Here is a 14657-nt window from a genome sequence, read left to right on the forward strand (position 1 = left end):
AGCCTCACGGGTTGCAGTTCTCTAATAGATGTTATAAGAATGCAAAAGCTCCTTATAGATACATACACTGAGTGCTGTATGAATATAGAATTTGGCAGTGATAAGCTAGATTAATTAATCAAGGGAAGCTTCCTTAAGCTGATTTCTGAACCAGATTTGTAAGAAAGGTCAAGTTTTGCCTGATAGAGTAACTATAAGCTTCTAGAAGTAACTGTAAGCTTCTAAACATAACTCAGTCTTTTTCATTTTTTAAAAGACAAGTTGTTATTCTCAAGAAACGGTGCTACTATTTAAAAACTTGTCTCCCTTATCCCCTTCCTTACAGCTCCGTGAAGCTATGGCTGCCTTAAGAAAATCGGCTCAAGATGTCCAGAAGTTCATGGATGCTGTCAACAAGAAGAGTAATTCCCAGGATCTACACAAAGGTTAGAGTCAGGAGGCATCTTGGTATAGGTGCAGAGGTGAAGTCCTACAGAGATTTCATGGCTACTGACTGTGTTTTAACATTTCAATATCTTTCTCTACCTCTGTAGGATTCTTTTAATACCACAGATTCTCCTTGCTGTTTGCTTAAGTCTTTTTTTTTTTTTTTTGGCTGCATCACTCAGCTTGTAGGGTCTTAGTACCCTGACCAGGGATCGAACCCAGGCCCACAGCACTGAAAGTGCAGAGTCCTAACCACTGGACCACTGGGGACGTCTCTTGGCTTAAGTCGTTTGTCTGCTGGCTTTCTACCATGTGATGCCTTTGTCCAAATACCTTTTTAGCTCCGTGCTAATGATACCTTCTTTTTTTTTTTTTTTGATACCTTCTTTCAGATGAAGGTTAAAGAAAACAGTAACTCAGACTCGAAAAAAGAGGTCTGAAGGAAGCTTTGTTTGTAGAATGCAGCTATTAAGAGATCCCTCCCAGGAAAATGATTTATAAAAGCTGTGCTGTGCTTAGTTGCTCAGTCATGTCAGACTCTGCCATCCCATGGACTGTGGCCCGCCAGGTTCCTCTGTCCATGGGGATTCTTCAGGCAAGAATACTGGAGTGGGTTGCCATGCCCTCCTCCAGGGATCTTCCTAACCCAGTTATTAAACCCAGGTCTCCCACATTGCAGGTGGATTCTTTATGGTCTGAGCCACCATGCTGCTTGGCAATTAATGAGTAATAGTTAATGCTGTTAATAAGGAGTCAGAAATATTTGGTTACAGTGAGATGGTCTTGAGTTACATGTGAATTTCAATTCATATTTTTCCTGTTAGCATAAAGAGTTGAGTCAACTGTGTCTTATATTTCTGCCCTTGGCCAAGGGAGCAGGAAAAGTGGTTAAGGATCAGAGATTACCCCATTTGTCCCAATAACCCAGTACCCTCTTTATTTTCCATTCTTTCCCCAATCTGTGCCATATCTCTTTAGAGCAACTTTGCTTTCTTCCTAGGAACCTTGAGTCAGATGCCTGGAGAATTGAGCAAAGATGGTGACTTGGTCGTCAGCATGCGCATCCTTGGCAAAAAAAGAACTAAGACGTGGCACAAAGGCACCCTTATTGCCATCCAGACAGTTGGTATGTTCAGGCTAGAGGGAGGGCTAATGCATAGCCCACAGGCCGCCGTCACTGATTGTGTCTTTTCCCCACAGCCTTTGGCTTTTGTCTCTCACATAGCAACCAGAACATAGCATCAGTGTCTCACACAGAAACTGATGGTTTTTAAAAATTTTTGTTTCTCTTTTCCATTTGACTCAGGGTCAGGGAAGAAGTACAAGGTGAAATTTGACAACAAAGGAAAGAGTCTTCTGTCAGGAAACCACATTGCCTACGATTACCACCCTCCTGCTGACAAGTTGTATGTGGGCAGTCGAGTAGTGGCCAAATACAAAGATGGGAATCAGGTCTGGCTCTATGCTGGCATTGTAGCTGAGACACCAAACGTCAAAAACAAGCTCAGGTACCTAGACAGAAGATTGTAAAGAGAGTGGAAACCAGGAGCACATCTGCCCTGTTTAAGCCATAGCCCAGATCTCACAATTAGCTCTGATGTTCTTAGTCCTTAGTGGCTGGAAACTCTCTTTTCTTTGCCACAGAGTCATGTGGGTGGTTCTTTCTTGCTCCCTTTCCCCTCTTTTTTTCCCTTTTCCCTTTTCTCAAAGAGAAAATTTGGTCAGGGGAGAGTAATCCAGATTGATTAATGGTTAGGGGAATAAAGAATTCATACAGAAGGAAGAAATGGAGACTAAATATTTTTCAGCAATGTGAGAGTCCAATAGTATAACAAGAATAAATCACTTTTGGGAAAGTGGGGATATGTTGGTTAGATTAAGGGAGAATTCTAATATTCTTTTCCATTATGATTTATTACAGGATATTGAATATAGTTCCCTGTGCTATACAGTGGGACCTTACTGTTTATCCATTCTATATATAATAGTTTGCATGTGCTAACCTAAGGGAGAATTCTTAACTCTTGGGATGAGAAGAAAGACTAGTAGAAAGAAAATAGTACACTGGAACATGTTCCCTGGATTGTGTCTTGTTTGTGATCCAGAGGAATGGAAGCTATAATAATTTCTGGTCATGTTAAATATAATAACCTGCAGTCTGTACCATCACTCTTTCCTTACAGGTTTCTCATTTTCTTTGATGATGGCTATGCTTCCTATGTGACGCAGTCTGAACTGTATCCCATTTGCCGGCCACGTGAGTGTCCCTCCTTTTTTCCTTAGCTCTTTTTGCTTCCTCTTCTACCTTGTATTTCTTAAGACAACCAGTGGAAAAGCCCTAATGTTCTTGGTGTTTTAGTCTCTGAGAGCATAAGTTTGATTAATGTTCTTTGAGAGAGAACAGTTTTATTTGCTCATGTCTAGTGTTAGGTCTTGGCAGCCATAGAGTCAGACATTAGAAGATCATGACTGACTGTGAGTGGATGCACGTATTGTAGATGTGTTTTAATTTCATTTCTGAGTGATTTAAGTTTGAGAAGATGTTACTTCTTTCCTAGTCTCATGTTTAACATTTGTGTAAATCTGCAGTCTGTGTAGTGCTTTCAGAGTGCTTTCTACAGAGCCTGTATTAAATGGGGTCTTCATAGTGTCCTCTGTACTTGTGACTCTGGCTTAGGAGAGACTCTTATAGAAGCAACTGTTTTTAGTTGCAGGAAAGTCAAGTAAAATGGCTGTTTCCACATAACACGGCAGTAAATACACTCAGGGTCCTTTGAAAGCCTGATGGAGCATGAGAAGGAAGGACAGGTTTTTTTTTAAATCAGTTTATGGTGCCACCTGATTCTTTTTGATTTACCTTTAGACTTATCAAGTAAGCAAGAACTTCCACTTGACTTTTCCTAAGAGGAAACATCCATTTCTAGGAAATGAGTGACTCACCTATGTTTACATACTGCTAATTCATTTAGTATTTGCAGAATTTGAGTGTGCGTTTGCACATTAGGTTCAATACTTTTAAGTGGTCATGGTTTTGCTTCCCTTGAGGTTATGATTTCTTCATTTATTTTTTTTCTCCCTCCCAACTTGAAAAATGCCAAACGTCTCCTTGTCAACCCTTTTCCCCTATCAAGACATGCCCTACCTGCCCTCTCTCAGCCCTCCTTCTTCCTTGGGACAGTGAAAAAGACTTGGGAGGACATAGAAGACATCTCCTGCCGAGACTTCATAGAAGAGTATATCACCGCTTACCCCAACCGCCCCATGGTGTTGCTCAAGAGTGGCCAGCTGATCAAGACCGAGTGGGAAGGCACGTGGTGGAAGTCCCGAGTCGAGGAGGTGGACGGCAGCCTAGTCAGGATCCTCTTTCTGGTACTCTTCTTTGGAGTCTCGGGCGGGGATTCGGGTGGGTGGGGGAGCGTAGCATAACTGTGGATATGTAGCCATGCCACAGCTTTTCTTCGTTATTACTCTCTTACCTGTTCTCACTGTTTTGGGTCATGTTTTACTTTTTTTTCATTCCTCTATGCGTGGTTATTAAAAATAAAGTCCCTGAATTTAAGACTCTAATCTGCATGATAGTGTTTTGGTTTTTGCTTTTCTCCAGGAGTATCCACAATGCATGTAGGTACAGAGAAGGCTGCTAGTTCTGTTTTCCCACGGTTATTGATAGTGTAATGGGACAAAAAAGAGGGATCAGTGAATTCTGAGGTGTTGGTGATCTTTCAAGGCCCAGCTTAACTCTTAAATCTTCTGTACTTGTCCTTTTCTCCCCTCTCACACCTTTCTTAGAATTATATTTCTTCTCTGAGCTATCTCAGCCCTCTGATCCTAATGATCCTTGTTACATGTCTTATACTCAGTATAAACATCTATCTCTTGTCATTTTTTTAAACAAGGAATATACGTGTTTTTGTTTTGGGGGGTTTTATTGTTGTTGTTTAATTCCTGATGCCTGTTGTGGAGCCCAGCACATAAATTTATTGAATAAATAGGGAATTGGGCGTTCATCAGGGAGATTTCCCCCAAGGGAGGCACATGGTATTCTTCACAAGTGGCAGGGTAGATTCTGGCCTTTAACCCATTCCCCTGCCACCTCCCTAGGATGACAAAAGATGTGAATGGATCTATCGAGGCTCTACGCGACTGGAGCCCATGTTCAGCATGAAGACATCATCCGCCTCTGCACTAGAGAAGAAGCAAGGGGGACAGCTCAGAACACGTCCAAATATGGGTAAGTCCTGAAAGCTATCTGGGAGAGGGAAGAAATGGACGAATCAGCAAAGAGGTGTATGTACAATGGCTATATCCTTTGTTTACCAGGATGACACTACTGCCACATTGAAAACAGGACGTGTTCCTAAGTTTCCAGTAGTGGTGATGAATTTGTGTTGCTGCCTCAACATGCTATGGCTCTGATTTATTCTCAAAAACACATAAAAATCTGAAACAACTGGCTTAGGTTAGGGGTATTGTTGGTAGTAACTACCTCTGTTATTCACATGAGGATTATCTGCTTTGTGTATGTTATCTGTGGTCTTTTGTTTTTGTTTTTTGTTTTTTTTTTGGCTGCCGTGGGTCTTCATTGCTCAAGGACTTTCTCTAGTTGCAGCTAGCAGGGGCTACTCATCATTTCAGTGTACAGGCTTCTCATTATAGTGGCTTCTCTTGTTGCAAAGCATAGGCCCTAGAGCATGCGGGCTTAGTAGTTCTGGCTCCCGGGTTTTAGAGCACAGGCTCAGTAGTTATGGCACATGGGTTTAGTTGCTCTGTGGCATGTGGAAGCTTCTCAGTTCAGGGATCGAAGCCATATCCCCTGCCTTCCAGTCTAATTTTTCTCCACCACGTGTGGTTAACTTGTTTTAAAATTTTGGTTTTGTTTTTATATGTTCCTGGCATACTTTTTGGTTAATTTTTCTTGACAACATCAATTGATCAGAGAGTGTATTTTTGAAAATTTTTACCAAAGTATAACATAATTGGCTTCCCTGGTGGCTCAGTAGTAAAGAATTCACCTGCCAGTGCGGGAGAAACAGGTTCAATCCTTGAGTTGGGAAGATCCCCTGGAGGAGGAAATGACAATCCACTCCAGTATTCTTGCCTGGGAAATCTCATGGACAGAAGAGCCTGGTGGGCTAAGTCATAAGGTCACAAAGAGTCAGACATGACTTAGCAGTTAAATAACAATGACAGCAATAGAATAATTATTAATGTAAATTGTCTGAGGCGGGAAGATAAAATCTTACTATTTAAATGAAAGTCAGCCTGTGCCAGTATTCCCACTTTTTGGTATAAATAATGAGATCTAACAGTCTTAGCACTTAAAAATGTTTCCGTTGTTGCTTTATTATATAAATTGAGAATCAGATCTGTGGATGAATATAAATGGCACAGCTCTTATGTTCTCTATGGTCAATTTCCTTTTCTTATAGGTGCTGTGAGAAGCAAAGGTCCTGTGGTCCAGTACACTCAGGATCTAACAAGTACTGGAACCCAGTTCAAGCCTATGGAACCCCCACAGCCGACAGCCCCACCTGCCCCACCTGCCCCACCTGGTCCAGCTCTGTCCCCCCAGGCAGGTGACAGTGAGTGAGTGCTATTCCTTCTTTTTCAGCAGTTTCTTTTATATTACATTTTCTGTATCCCTGACTGTATGATCTCTAATCTCCTAGAAGCTTGGAAGGCCAGCTTGCCCAATCTCGGAAGCAGGTAGCCAAAAAAAGCACATCTTTCCGGCCAGGATCTGTGGGCTCTGGTCATTCCTCCCCTACATCCCCTGCACTCAGTGAAAATGCCCCTGGTGGGAAACCTGGGATCAATCAGACATATAGGTGAGAAAATCTCAGGCTCTCTGTTGGGAATGTTGGCAATGTGGACTGAGTGGTCACTGTATGGGGAGGTTCCTTGGCCACAAGGGGCCTTGTTAAGATTATGACGGTGAGAAGTTTGGACTTGAAAGCTTTAACCTTGGAATTTTCCAGGAAACAAAAAGTAAGAATAATTGAATTAGAAACTAGGTGCCTAGAAATACAATCACCAGAAAGTCATTTGTTAAGACTGCTTGTTGAATATGGTGTCGTCATCAGTACAATAGAAAGGGAACTTGGTAGCCTCTTTCCTTGAATCCTGGAGGTCAGTAAGGGCATTTATAGGAAACATAGTAGGGGAAGCAACTAGCATGGATAGAAGACTGGATGCTAGTCCCATAATTCACAGGAAAAAATAAAATTCAGGAAAAGACACACTGTTGAAACAGTTATTATCAGTTAGTGAAGAGTAACCAGGGTGTTTCCTTGTCCATTAAGACAAAGGGAAGTTTGATTTACTTGTGTCATCTTTAGCTTCAAGAGTATAGCTATTTGACAGGTTAGAGAAGTGGCTTAGCCAGCTAATGGGCTACTTATACAACAGAGAGGTCCTGTTGCCTTCTGATCTGATCTCTTGCATCTCGTTTTCAGGTCACCTTTAGGCTCCACAACCTCTGCCCCAGCACCCCCAGCTCCCCCAGCACCCCCAGCCTTCCATGGCATGCTGGAGCGGGCCCCTGCAGAGCCCTCCTACCGTGCCCCCATGGAGAAGCTTTTCTACTTACCTCATGTCTGCAGCTATACTTGTCTGTCTCGAGTCAGACCTATGAGAAGTGAGCAGTATCGGGGCAAGAACCCTCTGTTAGTCCCACTACTCTATGACTTTCGGCGAATGACAGCCCGGCGCCGAGTAAACCGCAAGATGGGCTTTCATGTTATCTATAAGACACCCTGTGGCCTCTGCCTTCGGACAATGCAGGAGATTGAGCGTTACCTTTTTGAGACTGGCTGTGACTTCCTCTTCCTGGAGATGTTCTGTTTGGATCCATATGTTCTTGTGGACCGAAAGTTTCAGCCCTATAAGCCTTTTTACTATATTTTGGACATCACCTATGGGAAGGAAGACGTTCCTCTATCCTGCGTTAACGAGATTGACACAACTCCCCCACCTCAGGTGGCCTACAGCAAGGAACGGATCCCGGGCAAGGGTGTTTTCATTAACACAGGCCCTGAATTTCTTGTCGGCTGTGACTGCAAAGATGGGTGCCGGGACAAGTGAGTTGGTTAGGGAATTGTGGCCCTGCCTCCAACTTTGTTGTGGTTTCCTGTATTTCCACCACTTTCTTTGCCTTATACTGCACTTCTCCTTTCCTCACCTTCCTTGATCTGCTTTCTTAGCTGTAGCTCCTTCTATAAGGCCTCCAGAGAGGCTGGGACCCCACAGCATAATCCTGGGTACATGTTTAGATAGCATCACGACTCATTGGACATAAACTTGAGCAAACTCCAAGAGATAGTGGAGGACAGGGAAGCCCAGTGTCCTGCAGTCCATGGGATCACAAAGAGTCAGACGCAACTTAGCAACTGAACAGCAACACATGTGTCTTATGTTTGTTTTTTCCTCTGATTCTCCTTTTCCTTTGCTTCCCTCCATCATGCATTCAGTTGCTAGTTGTTATTCTGTGTCTCTTTATCTTACTCTTACTCTGTCATATTCCTACTGTCCTTTCCTTTCTCATTTACACATATGGGAGAAGAAAAAGAAATGTTACTACCTTGTCACCCTCCTTTTCTCAGTAGTACTTCTCGCCTCTGAAGAAAGTCCCCCAGCTCTAGTAGTTGTACTCTTCTGTTTTATGCAGGTCCAAGTGTGCCTGCCATCAGCTAACTATCCAGGCTACAGCCTGCACCCCAGGAGGCCAAATCAACCCCAACTCTGGCTACCAATACAAGAGACTAGAAGAATGTCTGCCCACAGGGTAAGTAGTCAGGGGAAAGTTCAGCACCTCAGAGACTGAATTCTTGTTTGTCTGTGTTTGTAGGAAACAGCAGCATTATAAAACTGAAGCCAAAAAAAAAAAAAACAAAACCTGAAACAGACATTTTATCAATTAAATCTTACTTACCAAATTCCCAGCACATATTTCTTCTTTGGGCTTTCCTTGAAATGATGATTGAGTAGTATCTAGTAGTTTTCTGTTGCAGTAAATATGACCTGATTTCATAGCTATATGATTATTCTAACAGATTGTGGTTTACTCTGGCAAGTGAGATGTATTCAGAGAGGAGAAATAGGCAGGGGCCTGATTTATAGTACTTTATAAATCAGAATAAAAATTAGAACAAAATTCATGATGTGATAGGAAGCTGTTAAGAGTATTTTAAGCAGACTACTGATGTCCGCCTTGTAAAGATTACTCTGACTTCTCTGTGAAAAATAAGCTCTAGGGCAGCAGCAATAGAATTTGGAAGCTCAATTAGATAATTTCAGGAACACAGGTAAGAAGTGGTGGTTGCTGGGCTTGTCCTAGAATGAAAGTGGCAGTAGAAATGAGAAGATAGATACCACAAAAGAGAAGTGATTCACATTGACTTCGGCCTTCTCAAAATAATGCTAGACACTAGATGGCAATTGAGTAATCTATTCAGAATTCTAAGGAAAATGGTTTTTTTGTTAATAATTTTATATATTTATTTTTGGCTGTAGTGGGTTGCCCTTTCTGCGCAGACTTTTCTCTAGCTGTTGCTGGGGAAGCACTACTCTCTGGTTGCGGTGCACGGGCTTCTCATCGCCATGATTTCTCCTGTTTGCAGACACAAGCTCTGGGGCTTACAAGCTTCAGTAGTTGGCGGCACATGTGCTCAGGGATGCACTTGGAGATAGAGCTACAGAACGTGATAGATTGACTATGGAATGCGAAGGAGAAGAGAATCAAGGACAAGTCCTAAATTTTATACTTGAAGAACTAGGTGTGTGTTGGTTTTTGTACCAAAATGGAAGACTAGAGCTAGAGTTGCAGGTTGGAGTGAAATTCAGCTGTTCTGGTCACATTAAGTTTGAGGTGTCTGTTAGGCAACCCAGGTGGAAATGTCAAGAAGGCATTGAGATTTCTAGAGAGAACTGTAAGGACTGGCATAAAGAATTAGGAATCGTCAGCTCAGGAGTGGTAGTTACAACTTGGATGAGTTCATCTGGAGAGAACACTGATGATAGAAAAGACAATGTGCCCAGAAGTAAGTCCTGGGATCTGCAACTGGAAATTGGACAGAGGGGATAAAAACATGTGAGACTGAGAAGAGACATGAGATCAGCATGTGAGATTGAGAAGGACAGGCAAGGCAGAGAGAGGACAGTGAGCAAAGTGGGACATAATGTGGTAAGTTGGATATACAGGAATGTGTGACCTAATTAGCCTAGTACGTAAGAAATACATAATTAACAGGAAGGACAAAGAGGAAAGAATGATCAGTGAAATAATTCAGATGCTGCCCCGTAATGAAAGGGTCTGTGTTTCCAAAGTGAAATCAGGTTCTAGCATAACAGATGCAAATAGATGCCCACTAAAGCACGTGGTAAAATGTGATCATTATATCCACAGCACACCGAGGACAAAAAGAAAATACTGAAACTTTCTACATAAGCGAAAGATACCACAAAAAGAATTCAGAGTAACTTCAGCCTTCTTAAAATAATGTCTGTAGTTAGATGGCAATTAAGGAATCTATTCCGAATTCTAAGGAAAATTATTTCTTTTATATGTATATAATTTTATTTGTTTCTTATTTTTGCCTGTGCTGGGTCTTCGTCGCTGCACAGGCTCTTTTCTAGTTGTGACAAGGGGGGTGCTACTCTAGTTGCCCTCCGTGCACAGGCCCCTCACCACGGCGGCCTCTCCCGTTGTCATGGCACAGTGTGTAGCGCACGTGAGCTCGTAGCAGTTCCCAGGCTCTAGAGCACAGGTGCAGTAGCTGTGCTGCATGGGCTTAGTTGCTCTGTGGCTTGTGGGATCTTCCCAGATCAGGGAGCGAACCTGTGTCTCTCGCATTGGCCGGCAGATTCTTTACCACTCAGCCACTAGGGAAGCACAGGAAAATTATTCCTAACCCAGAGTTCTAAACCCAGGAAAACTATCAGTTGTGGGTTAAAGTAGGCTAACGTTTTTTTAGACATGAAATACCTCAGATTTTTCCATTATTTCCCCTCTCAGAAAGTTACTGGAAATGTTCTAAGTGAGGGGGAAAGACAAGACAGAGGAAGGCATGTACTGATCCAGGAAACAGTGGATCCAGCTCCAAAGAAGAGTGAGGGGAATCCCACATGATAGTGAAGTTAAGGGGGCTTCCAGGCTGACAGCTGTGCCCTAGATGTAGAGAATAGCCAGTGTGAGAGCAGATCAGACTTGGCTGCAGGAGAAGCTTGTGGGAAAGAGGGTTTGATAGAAAGCCTGATGTGTCTGAGTATCATCAGAGGAAATCAGGAGGTAAATTTAAGCTGAATGCATATTGAAAACTAAGCAAAGGAAAAGACAGCTGTTAGCTTTAGCTACATTGTATCATTGATGTTTTACTTGTAATAAAATTGGATCCTGTAACAATGTTTAGATTTGATAATGCTGTGAGGGTTCATTATAGCTTTTTTATAGGTTTGAAATGTTTCATAAAAGTATTTTCACATAACCACAAATATGTTCCTCCCCTGCTTAAAACTCTTCAAGAGCTTTCCACTGCACTTTGGGTTTTATTCTGACTCTTAATCTTGGATCACAAGACGGTGTACTGTCTGACCCCTTCCTATCTCTCTCTTTCCAAAACTGTTCCAGCCACACTGATACTCTTCAGTGCCTGGATCCAGCTCACTCAGTGTTTGCCAGCCTACCTCGAGAGCCTTTGTACATACTGTGCCCTCTTCTTGGCATCCTTCCACTGTTTGCATGATTATCTTCTTTGACCTTGAGCTCTCAGCTTTGCTGTCGCCTCCTCAGAGAGACCTTTCCTGGTCACTCTAAAACTAGGTCATTTTCACTCCTTTAATTGTCTCATTCAGAGTTTGTCCTTTTATAGTATCTGTGACAACTTTCATTTTATTTGTTGACTTGTTTTTGGTCTCTTTTTCCATTAAGAGGTAATCTCCATGAGGGCAGGAACCTTGTTTCTCTTGCTTACCATTGTATCATCAGCAGATTTTACCCAGGGCACAGCACATAGTAACCACGTAAATCCTGTTGAATGGATGAATGGTACTCTGTTAGCTGTTCTGAAAGTTCCATGTGGTGGTGATTAGTAGTAGTTGTTCAATCACTCAGTCCTGTCTTGACTCTTCCAACCCTATGGACTGTATCCCGCAAGGCTCCTCTATCTGTGGGATTTCCTAGGCAGCAATACTTGGGTGGGCTGCCATGTCTTTCTCCAGGGATATTACCAACCCAGGGATTGAACCCACATCTCCTACATTGGCAGGTGAGTTCTTTACCGCTGAGCCACCAGGGAAGCCCTTAGTGGTGCTTACACCTGAATTCACATTCTGGACTTGTCCTTTCCAAACTGATCCTGTTTTAGTTCACAGAGGATATGAACATTAATACTTTCCCAACCCCAGTAGAGTTTTAAGAGACCTAACAAAGTTCTTTCTTGATGTGGTATTGGTTACATGGTGTGTTCAGTTTGTGAAAAATTGGTGAGCTGTAGACTTTTACATATTCTTCTGTCTATGTGTATTATGCTTTAATGTTTTCATAAATTAAAAAAAATACCTTTATAGGGCTGCTGTAAGGATAGAATAAGAGAATGTATATAAAGCATTGATATAATGCCAAACACAAAGTATATGTGCTTGGTAAATAGAAGCTGCTGTTACCTTTGCCTAGAGAGATTTTACTGATGTCATCAACTAACTGTACTGTTGTCATCTTTCTAAAAGCAATTGTCTTCCTTAAATTCACACACCATAAAAGTAAGAAGTTAAATCATAACATGAAATAGAGCATAAAAATAGATACTCCCTAAGAATATGACAGTTTTCTCAGTGTATTATCTTCCTTTAATGTTGATATTTACTAGCTCTCTGATTAACTTCAATAGTTTATTTTTTAAATAGTTAAGTTGTAATACCTTAAACTAGATAGAAATGAGCTCCCTGAGAGGAGTGATCATGACCTTTTCCATTGCCGTGTTCCCACTGTCTAGTATAGCTCTTGGTGTTTAATAAATGTTCACTGAATAAAAGAATGAAAATCAATACCAAAAGCAAGAGTCCTGTGAACTTCCAGTTCCTCATCTTTTGCTCCCTTTCAGTATCTATTATATGGGCTTCTGATTTCCTTAAATATATTTTATTGTATCTGTTTCTACAGGCTGATGTATTTTAATGGCTCTTAATCCATATTCACATCCTGGTTCGCTTAGCTTTTCTCCAGGTGTTGGGCATTCTTTTATTCACTGTAACTGTCTTTAGTGCTATAAATATCTGTATTAATTACTTTTCCCCCTTCTGAGTTATTTCTTTGAGCTATATTTCCAAACAAATCGAAGAGCATAGACAGTTCAGTAAGTCTGCTTATTTAGATCATTACCTGATAAATGATGACACCTTAAAAATTGTAACAGTTCTGTGAATGTAACAGATGCTCTAGTGATCATGTTATGATTGATTTTATTGTGATCTCCTCCCAGAGTTTATGAGTGTAACAAACGCTGCAAATGTGACCCTAACATGTGCACAAACCGGTTGGTACAGCATGGCCTGCAGGTTCGTCTGCAGCTCTTCAAGACCCAGAACAAGGGCTGGGGTATCCGTTGCTTGGATGACATTGCCAAAGGCTCCTTTGTCTGTATTTATGCAGGTTAGTGATGAAAGGGTTGCTTTCTGGGGTTAGAACATGGTGGAACATTGAATCAGAGACAAGTTGAATTTAAGAATAAAATGCTTAACCTGTGAACTAGGAGAAAGAAGAAGACAGAATTTTCTTCTATAAAGAACATGAGTGATGTGACTGTCTGAGTGGATCAGGAAGGGTCAAAAGTGCTTCAGGAGAATAAGAACAAAAAGGGATGAAATTGTGGACATGTTTCAGCAGAGAGAGACATGGTTTTAGAAAAAAATGACATATGTCATTTTTCCCCCCATCACTCTACCCAGAGATTCAGCATAACTTAGGGAGAATGGGGTGGCAGAAAGGGCAAGATTTAAAGCTCCCCTTACTCTCACAGTTAAGACACTAAGGAGGAGGTATCATCAAAGGGAAACAAGAGACCATAATGAATGTTATTTGACTCTGTACTGTGGGGCTGGGTATTGATGAAATGAACTTTATTCTTTCTAAAAGCTCCTCATAACCCTGGAAGGCTTTCTCTTCATTCCCAGGGAAGATCCTGACAGATGACTTTGCTGACAAGGAGGGCCTAGAAATGGGTGATGAGTACTTTGCCAATCTGGACCATATTGAGAGCGTGGAGAACTTCAAGGAGGGGTATGAGAGTGATGCCCCCTGCTCCTCTGACAGCAGTGGTGTAGACTTGAAGGACCAGGAAGACGGCAACAGTGGTACAGAGGACCCTGAGGAGTCCAATGACGACAGCTCAGATGACAACTTCTGTAAGGACGAGGACTTCAGCACCAGCTCGGTGTGGCGCAGCTATGCTACCCGACGGCAGACCCGGGGCCAGAAGGAGAATGGATTGTCTGAGATGTCTTCCAAGGACTCTCGCCCCCCAGACCTAGGGCCCCCACATATTCCTGTCCCTCCATCAATCCCTGTAGGTGGCTGCAATCCACCTTCCTCTGAAGAGACACCTAAGAACAAAGTGGCCTCGTGGTTGAGCTGCAACAGTGTCAGTGAAGGTGGCTTTGCTGACTCTGATAGCCGTTCATCCTTCAAGACTAGTGAAGGTGGGGAATGCCGCACTGGGGGAGGCAGAGGGGAAGCTGAGAAGGCTTCCACCTCAGGGCTTGGCTTCAAGGATGAGGGAGACATCAAGCAGGCCAAGAAAGAGGTAAGCAGTGGCAGGAAACTCTAAGAATTGTGGCTGTTACATAAGTTTGGTGTGACAAACTTAACGCAATCTCACGACGAGACCATGAGTGCTTTTGTTATCGTTTTTGACCATACCACATGGCTTGGGGATCTTAGTTCCCTGACCAGGGATCGAACTTGTGTCCCCTGCAGTGGAAGCACAGAGTTCTAACCACGGGATAGACTGCCAAGGAATTCCCTCACCATGAGTCTTCACATGCAGATGATTTATTTGATGGATTTTTATGGCAAACCTGATTAATCTTCCCCCTGATACATTCCTGTGGTGGTGTAGTTGCTAAGTCGTGTCTGATTCTTGTGACCCCGTGTTTGTTTGAAGAACCAAATTATTTTAAAATCAGCCTGCTGTGGGGAAAGTACCTGATTCATTCCAAAGTGGGGGATTTAAAAATAATTT

At 42.3% G+C, this 14657-nt stretch overlaps 1 protein-coding gene across 7 annotated transcripts in view; it reads left to right on the forward strand.

The window, feature by feature from the left end:
- SETDB1 (SET domain bifurcated histone lysine methyltransferase 1) overlaps nt 1–14657 on the forward strand; it is a 32266-nt gene that overhangs the window by 14681 nt on the left and 2928 nt on the right. For 4 of the 7 annotated variants that reach the window (XM_086392485.1, XM_086392484.1, XM_086392487.1 and 1 more), the window contains 12 exons: nt 326–425; nt 1427–1552; nt 1733–1934; nt 2610–2683; nt 3605–3795; nt 4528–4657; nt 5856–6012; nt 6096–6254; nt 6882–7505; nt 8093–8209; nt 12900–13069; nt 13591–14219. In XM_086392485.1, the coding sequence (XP_086248611.1) occupies nt 326–425; nt 1427–1552; nt 1733–1934; nt 2610–2683; nt 3605–3795; nt 4528–4657; nt 5856–6012; nt 6096–6254; nt 6882–7505; nt 8093–8209; nt 12900–13069; nt 13591–14219 (2679 nt within the window). Of the gene's footprint in view, nt 1–325; nt 426–1426; nt 1553–1732; nt 1935–2609; nt 2684–3604; nt 3796–4527; nt 4658–5855; nt 6013–6095; nt 6255–6881; nt 7506–8092; nt 8210–9044; nt 9677–12899; nt 13070–13590; nt 14220–14657 lie in introns of those variants that run through there. The other 3 variants (XM_086392489.1, XM_086392488.1, XM_086392491.1) reach the window with 2 other exon arrangements.

The sequence above is a fragment of the Bos grunniens genome, chromosome 3, assembly GCF_055505025.1.
Source record: "Bos grunniens cultivar Pamir isolate PY7600 chromosome 3, Bosgru_T2T1.0, whole genome shotgun sequence".
NCBI classification, from domain to species: Eukaryota; Metazoa; Chordata; class Mammalia; order Artiodactyla; family Bovidae; genus Bos; species Bos grunniens.